Below are 8,507 nucleotides of genomic sequence, written 5' to 3'. Positions count from 1 at the left end.
TAATAAACTTATAATATTAATAATATTTAAAAAAAGGGTAATAATATGTAACAAATTTAAATTTAATGCATTATAAATAATTCTAAAATAATAGTATGACGAATTTATAATACAACTAAAACATATAAACAAAATTAAAGATCAATGTATAATAAAAGATTTAAAATCACGAAGAATAATAATATATGTATAAAAATTTTGAATAGAAGGTTTACTCAAAGAATAAAAAAATAAAAAATAAAAATAACAGCAGTAGAAATTATAAAATTAAAGAGAACATTAAAAAATAGTAAAAACAACTAAAAGATGACTAAATTAAAATTAAAATGTTTGAAAGGACTAAATTGGCTATCGGTTTAAAACTAAGGGACTAAAACAGAATTAGACGCAACAATCCGAATACTCAAAATCACTCGTGGAAAACGATGTCGTTTAAACTTGGGTCCCAATGAAATCCGACTCAAATATGCGGTACAAATTAAAAAAATGACAAATCAAATTGAAACAATACAGAACACAGAAGGGTTCGCTGTGCAAATAACCCATTTCATGAAAACGAGCGGATCCCCCTGGAGCGAGTCGGATCGCGCTCGGGTCATGGGGGCTAAAACGGCACCGTTTCTTTCAGCAAATAAATACTAAAGTTAAACCCAAAATAAACAGATTTTTAATCCCTTTTTACAAAAAATCTATGGAACCCTAGGAAAAAAAAAAGAATCTCCTCCCCTTTCTGCGCCGTTCGTGTAACACCCCCTAACCCCAAACCGTCGCTAGAACAGGGTTACGAGGCATTACCGGACATATCAACAATTTACACATAATGGTTAAATAATTAACCAACATATTGTAATAATTCATAAATTGTTATAAATGTTACTAATTGATTTCATTCATTTTTATAAAAATTTCGGCAACATTTCTACTTATTTTTACATACAACCCCCTGCAAAACTTCAAACATAACCAACCCAATTCCAGTATTTCAACCAAGGCATTTATATACTTAAATCTTACTTGGCATATTGACATAACAACTTAATTAATAAAAATCCTATTATCATTTCTAATTAATATATAAAACTAATCAAGCCATTTCAATTTGATACCAATGCCATAAAGGATTTCTACCATTTTACTAATATAATCATCAAAACACATAATATCTTACTCACAACAAAACTATATAACATACCAAAATAACTATTATAATTCTTATGTACATGTCACTTTCTCTTAAAGAAAGAAAACATCACCAAAATTTTTATGTCGGAGTCGGGATTGTCCTGGATGCTGAACCGAGACTCTAACCCCTTTTCAACCTATGCACGGAAACAACCGTACGCTGAGTATTGTATACTCAGTGGTATTACCATAATTCAAATTATAATAGCAATAAAGAATTATAATTACCAAGCATGTAACTATTCGATTTCTTAAATATCAATTAATTTATAAACTTTCATTATTTAACAATAATAATACAATTTTTCTTTAGCAAATTTTCGATCTCAATCACATATCACATGTAACAATTTCAATCACAACATAAGCATTAATTTCATGCCTTTCATTTTCAATATCAATTTCAATCCGAAATTTTAAATTTTCTCATAATAAATTGTTCACCCTATTAACAATCTGGACTTTGATGGATACACGGATTCCAACCCAAATACACCAATACGACACATTGTGCCTAAACGGTACATAGTACCTGATCAGTATACGACACATAAAGTGCCTGAAACGACACACGAGGTGCCTGATAGGACACATAAAGTGCCTGATCGGCAAAGCCGAAAAATCCCGTACTCTTCTAAATCCTATGGCATGCCAATTATATCCGACTTAGCCCGACTAGTTAATAGGGTATTCAAATTCTCAATTCACTTTCATTTCCAATTCAAGATCATTTTTTTTTCTTTCACTTTCTAAGCAATTAACAATTTTAATATCAATACATATTTCAAATAATCACATATAATCATATTTCGATTCAATTCAAACCACTATTATCATTTCAATTGCTTACCTAATTTTACTTACCATGCATTTTAATTAAAATATATAATTAATAATAAATAAATTTAAATTATAGTAATACAAACCCGAATTTTGCTCGATTATTCTTCAATAACCTTCTCCTTTCCTTTGTGTGCCGACGCCTCGAGTTCCTTGTTAGCTATGAAAATAATAATAATTTACACCATCAATTACAACATTAATTAATAATAATAATAGAATTTCTATCTAATTTATACTTTAATTCCAATTTAATCCTAACTAAATTTATTTACTTTTCTAATTTTATTCACACTCTATTTCTATTCAAATTTCTTCTAAACTCAAATTTAACTACCAAATTTTCAGTATATTTCATTAATTTCGAATTTTCCTCAATTTAATCCCTACAAACATAAAACTTATAGCTTACTTCACAATTTAATCCTTTTATCAACTCTAACTAGAAATTCTATCAAATAAACCCTCAATTTCATCATTTATTCAACATAAACCCTACTCATAAATCTATTGACTTTCAAATTTTCAGCTTAAATCCATGAGTATTTCACTCTAGGGTTCCAAAAACATCAAATTTATGAGAAAATGACTTAATTTTACTTACCTATTAAACTTCAAGCTTCAAATCCCTAGTTTTCCCTTTTATTTTTCTTTCCCCTTTCCTTCCTTTCTTTTTCGTCTGTTCTCTGTTTCTATTCTGTTCTTCTTTTGTTTCTTTGTCTTTTTATTTTACTTACTTTACTTTATTTCTTTTATTTTAACTAGTAATATTAATAATATATATTATATAAAAAATCTTTTACTTATTATTTAAGCATATATTTATTTTTATTACAAGTGTACCTATGTAATTATTACTATTACACTTGTCTTAATCTTTACCATACATTTGTCATCTATTTAATTTATATAATATAATACAATATAATATAATATATTATATTATATTATATAATAAAATAATATATATAAAACATAAAAATCTAAGATTTTTATCACTTATACCGTCCCATTTCTTGTTAATGGCTTAATTTCTATTTTAATCCTTTTTATGTTCTATTAATCTATAATTCAACTTTTACCCTAGTTTAATTTAGTTATTTTTCCTAATTTCTCTTAATTAAACTAAATTCACCTAATTAATACCTAATTAAGCACTAAACTAAACTCTTAATTACTTCTAATAATTATTTTCGAACTCAATTTACTAAGACGGAGGCCCGATATTATACTTTTCTGATGCCCGTGAATTTTTGGGTCATTACAGTTCGCCCAACCGACGCTTGGAGGTTTCAATTCCTCGCCCTATCTCCGATTACGACGAAGAGGACTAGGGTTCAACGACGCTGAAACGAAGTTAAACTCTCTCGCGTTATTTGCTATTTTCTTCTCAAACAGTAAACAACAAGGAAAAGAATCAAAGAATCGAAAAACTCTAATCACCTTTAGAAAACTGCTTTTCTATTGCTTTTTAGAATTTTTTTGATACAATCTCTCTGTGGGTTACATACAATATATGTGTGTGTTGATATCCTCCCCCTTTTTACAGATTCAGTTTTATGGCCTATATAGCTGAAATGAAGAAAAAAATAAAAGAAAATCCAAATCTCCCCCATTTTTCCTTTTTTTTACAACTGCTATATGTCCTTTTTGTTTGGTGCTGCGTTGGCTTGTTTGTTTGCTGTAGGTACACGCCAACTGGAGATGCACGTGGAAGACGCGGCGCGTGCAAGAGGTGAACAAAAGCGATGGTGGCCGAAACTGTTGCGGCAGCTAAGGAAAAAAAATGGTCATTGGACCATTCCAACAAAACTAGGGTTTCGACATTAGGCTAAAAATGATTTGGGCCAGATATCGGGCCACTGTAATTAGGTCTGGTGAATTTTGTAATTTGGATCGTTTATTAGACTGTTTAGTTTTGATAATTTTGTTTTTATTTATAAAATTGGGGCGGGTAAATTGGGCCTATTACACACTAGATCCAACATATAAGAGACAAAATGATATTTATTGGGACGGGTAACTATCGGTGTTAATTACGCACCCATCCCTAATCGTTAGCTGCCATGGCGATTTGGCATTCTCATGCGCCGCCAACAACCCCAAATTATTATGTCGACCGTCGATTAGGGATTTTGAAATGCCTTAGTTGTTTATGACACAATTAGTGCAATTGTTTCAACCCCATCAAATCGATCATAACACCATCAAAATAATATCATTAAATTAAAATGTTTAACTTTTTAAAATAAAAATATCATCGCTTCTATATGCCTTTAAATTGATCTTGGTATGTTAATGCAATTTTAATTAAGGTTGAGTAAGAAAAATTGAAAACTTGAAAGTCGACCCAAAATGAAGTGTTTGGATAATTTCGGGAATGCAAGTTTAAAAGTCGCGATTACCCGAAACCGAAAAATTATTTTTTTTGAACAAATAGAGATACCCATATTACTAGAAAGAATTGAATTTGTAATATATCAATAGTAAACTATTTTTCTTTTTCACTAGTAATGGTTTAAAAAGAAAAATCCCTCAGTAGCCTTTTTTTTTTTTTTTTTTTGTAAGGGGTAGCTGCACAAAATTTATCCTCTCCTCAAATTGAGGGTTCTAATTCCCAACATTAAAACGAAATTAAGGAGCTGAAATGCTGGCGACAAACCCAATTCACACTTTCAGCACCATGAACTAAAATTAACCACTATTTTTTTTCTAGTTTCTCACAATTTGCATGCCTTTTTCTCCTATGCAAAATATAGTTTAGAACGGTACCGTGAATGCTAATGCGTATATACCGGCCTCGGGCAAGAAGCAAGCACGTGGCCAAGTTGCCGAGCTCATTTGGTTCGAATTAAGATTTCCATCTTTGTGGGTTTTAACCTCAGTGTTGAGGTTTTGCTTCTTCTGAAACAGCCAGTCATCATCACTAGAACTGGTTAACTCGCTTTGCAGTGTAGGCATAACCCAATCCTCCACAAGGTTTTTGAATTGTAAAGCTAATTTCGGAGGGCAAGTGGTACACAAGTTTGACGACGTTGGCGCCTCGGCATTATGAGCAAGAGTTTTTGATGTGTTAGAAGAGGAGCAAGCTTTTTCTTTGCCGAGCTTGAAAGTTAGCTCCGGGCGTTTAATATCGGAAGTCGAACAAGGTTGTTCTTCCGGTTCTTTGCCTGGTCTAGGAGCATGCTCATGCACCCGTTGAACAAAGGCCTCATCAGTGTTTCCTGAGGTAGAGCAAGGTTGTTCCTTGCTGGGTAGTTCTTCAGGATCTTTATGCCTTTGGGAAGACAATCGTTTAAAATAACAACATTTTAAAATAATAACATTTTTCTTTTTTATTTTGTTTTTGTGTCACAACTGTTTCTCTGCCATTGTTTCTGTCCTTTTCTTTGCCTTGTTTGCAGGTGCTAGGCTCGGTCAACAGGATTGGAAAGCTATTCTGGTGCAAGGCTGAGCAGAGTGGGTCAGGCCTTGAGACGAGGCGCGGGCGGTGCGCCCGAGGAAGAGCGGCCTACATGGGAGCTAGGGTTTTTGCTTCTGCTGAAACTGTTTAATCATCTGAGCTTGTAATTTTTGGGCTAGATTTTTTTTTTAATTTTGGGTTTGAATATTTGGGTAGTGGATTTTTTGTAAAATTGGACTATTTAATTTTGGGCTTTTATTTAATTTTGGGCCCGGGTAAATTGGGCCTACTACAAAAGTCATTGAGGTTTAACAAAAAAAAAAAGTCATAAATAATGTGTAATTTAAATAACATCAAAAGAAAATGTCTAATTTAAGTGAAATCATGAATAATAAATTTTGAACAATGTAAGAATGAATACAAGATAACATTAGATTGCAAAATTCTAGAATACATATAAACCATGATGAAAATAATTGAAGTCAGTCAGAATTTTAATATATTTGATGATAAAAGGAAAATAAATATTAATGATATGAATTTTCTTCACAATTATTTGATATGTTTTTCCTTTATGGATATTATAATTTTCATATAATTAATCGAGTCGGTATTGATATATTCATATTTGTCAATTTTTATATCAATTCTTTTGGTACAGATATAAAGTATCGTTATCTAAATTTGAACCTTGGATTTTGAATGGTAATGGAAAGTTCTCAATCACTTTTAATTTTAATATTATAATTCTTTTGTACTTACTGTAATTGATTATTTAATATTATAATTTTGTACTGATAGAAAATTCTTAACCACTTACACATTAAAAATGTTAACTTCAATATTAATTTTCAATATTATACTTCTTTCGTACCTACGTAACTGATTACTTAATATTATAATTTTTGAATTTGGATTCAAACACGTTTTTGAATTTGATCATGGGAATCTAAGCCTATCATGCAATTTTGGCGCAGAAAAGAAAAACAACGGCTGCCGTTATAGTTTTTTGGTTAGATTCACTAACCTTATATTAAAAATAAAAATTACACCTTTTTTTTTTGGGTTAACTTTGTATGCTCTAAAGGTGCGGATCATTACCACCCTAGTAATAAAAATATAATTTAATTCCGTCCCAAAAAAATCTCTGACTTGGCGCTGCCCCCATAAATCGTATTTCTGGGTCTGCTCTACATTATTACATGGAAAGGGCAAAACTAGAAAAGATATTTTGGGGGTCGGAATTAAATTGTATATTTTTACGATAGTAAAAATATAATTTTATCATTTTAATAGCCTATGTCTTTATAATTTTTAAAGGATTAAATAAAAATTTATCATTTTAATGGGGTCAAAGTACATTTTATTATTACTAATTTAAAATTTCATAAACTATAAAAAGACTTAAATAGAATTTTTTTATTTTATTTTAGGGGAACTGGGAGAGATTCGCCATTGCTACATGGTGTTGTCCAAGAAAAGAAAGAGGGTTGGGGGTGGGGTGTGGTGAAGGTATCAACTGTAATCGGATAGGTATGGGGAAACGAAATGGTAAAAGTTAAAACAAGCGGTCAATGTGGAAAATACGGATAAAGATAAATTTGCATACATAACACCGTATTAAGATTCTAATTTTGCTGTATTCTTTTGAATTTATTCTCTCATTCAAAAACAAATTTAGATATACTTCCTTCATACATAATAATTTTTGTCTAATTGTTGAATTCAAATACAAATATAATCAATTGTAGTATTTAAAAAGATATGAATACACATACACATTAATTGGAGGTAATGTAAATGTAAAATGATTTGGCCCTTATACATGACTAATTCAGAGTACCGGTCCCTTAACGTATTGTAGCTACCCAGTATTTGACTTTAATGAAATGCATGTATTGTACGCATATCATACTTGCTTAACCTACATTTGATTCAATGTTTTATTAAAAATTTCCCATTGGTTTGGCACCATGTTTTGTTTGAATCATTAAAGCCCCCGCAGTGCTGGAGCTCTATAATTTTTTTATTAATCATTAATAAAATAATTTTTGAATCAAAATTAAATTCATTTTTACTTATATTTTATATAATACAAATTTATAGTATTTATACGCATTTAAATGTCTGATTAAGTCTTAACTCGATTGACAACGACACTGTTGCTAATATATGAGGACGTGAGTTCGAGTACGCTAAATCACATTATCTCCCTATTTATGGGTTGGGGATGGCTTACGTCTAGTTTTACGCTTTGTGTCAAAAAAAAAAGATATGATCAGAACCTAAAATGAGATTATTCAAAATAGTAATTAAATAAATAGAAAAACTTCACAAGTGGATCTGGGATGCTATTAGTGTCATTTTTATTTATTACTACTTTGTTATTTTACTATATTAAAAACACATGGTAGCATCTAGACCTGATCATGGGTCAGACTCGGGCCGGACTGATGTAAAATTTAAGGCCTGTTTTTAGGGTCCAACCTGACCCAACTCGAAAAATGGAGGTAAATTTCTACCCAACTAGCCCAAACTAATAATGCTAAACCCAAGTCTAACCCAACTCGCTCGAATTAAAATTTTTTTAGATTATTTTTATATAAAAATAAAGTTAAAAAATATAATACATTAAATACACTAAAAATATTAAAATAAATGTATCTCAATAAATTAAAAATACATTTAAAAAATATTTATGCTTAAATAGCACTAATATATGCAACTTAGCAAGCCAATGACTTTAAAATAGTAGGAAAATTAACAATAAAATAATAGTTATACAATAACAACAAAATAGTAGCAATATAATAGTGAAATAGTAACAAAACAACAACAAAATGGCAGCAAAACAATTGATTCAGGTCGGGTTGGGTCTGGGCAAAAAAAATTACTTGAGGCTTGGCTCGTTTAGAAAATGTGCCTTATTTTTTGTCTAAGTCTATTTTTTGGGTCAATATTTTTGCCCAAACCCTCCTATTTTTCGGACGAACTTTTAGACCTGGATGAGTGACCTGATCCATGATCAAATCTAGTAACGTTTTAGAGTGAAGTTTATCCTAATTATTACATTACAGAAATT

At 30.5% G+C, this 8,507-nt stretch overlaps 1 protein-coding gene and 1 long non-coding RNA gene across 2 annotated transcripts; both read right to left on the bottom strand.

Annotated features, from left to right (window-relative positions):
• Positions 1-873: 873 nt before the first annotated feature.
• LOC128035325 (uncharacterized) lies at positions 874-2,755 on the bottom strand. The gene is made up of 3 exons (XR_008191705.1): positions 2,627-2,755; positions 2,109-2,182; positions 874-1,319 (listed from the first exon to the last, which is right to left on the bottom strand). It is a non-coding gene; the product is annotated as an uncharacterized LOC128035325 (long non-coding RNA).
• Positions 2,756-4,782: 2,027 nt separating this feature from the next.
• LOC105762243 (uncharacterized) lies at positions 4,783-5,394 on the bottom strand. The gene is made up of 2 exons (XM_012580131.2): positions 5,381-5,394; positions 4,783-5,299 (listed from the first exon to the last, which is right to left on the bottom strand). The coding sequence occupies exons 1-2, from the start codon at positions 5,392-5,394 to the stop codon at positions 4,783-4,785; spliced, it is 531 nt and encodes a 176-aa protein (XP_012435585.2).
• Between the last annotated feature and the right edge of the window lie 3,113 nt (positions 5,395-8,507).

This window comes from Gossypium raimondii, chromosome 12 (assembly GCF_025698545.1).
Source record: "Gossypium raimondii isolate GPD5lz chromosome 12, ASM2569854v1, whole genome shotgun sequence".
NCBI classification, from domain to species: domain Eukaryota; kingdom Viridiplantae; phylum Streptophyta; class Magnoliopsida; order Malvales; family Malvaceae; genus Gossypium; species Gossypium raimondii.
Note: the sequence above shows the minus strand (reverse complement) of the source record. Positions and strands in the feature narration are given on the sequence as shown.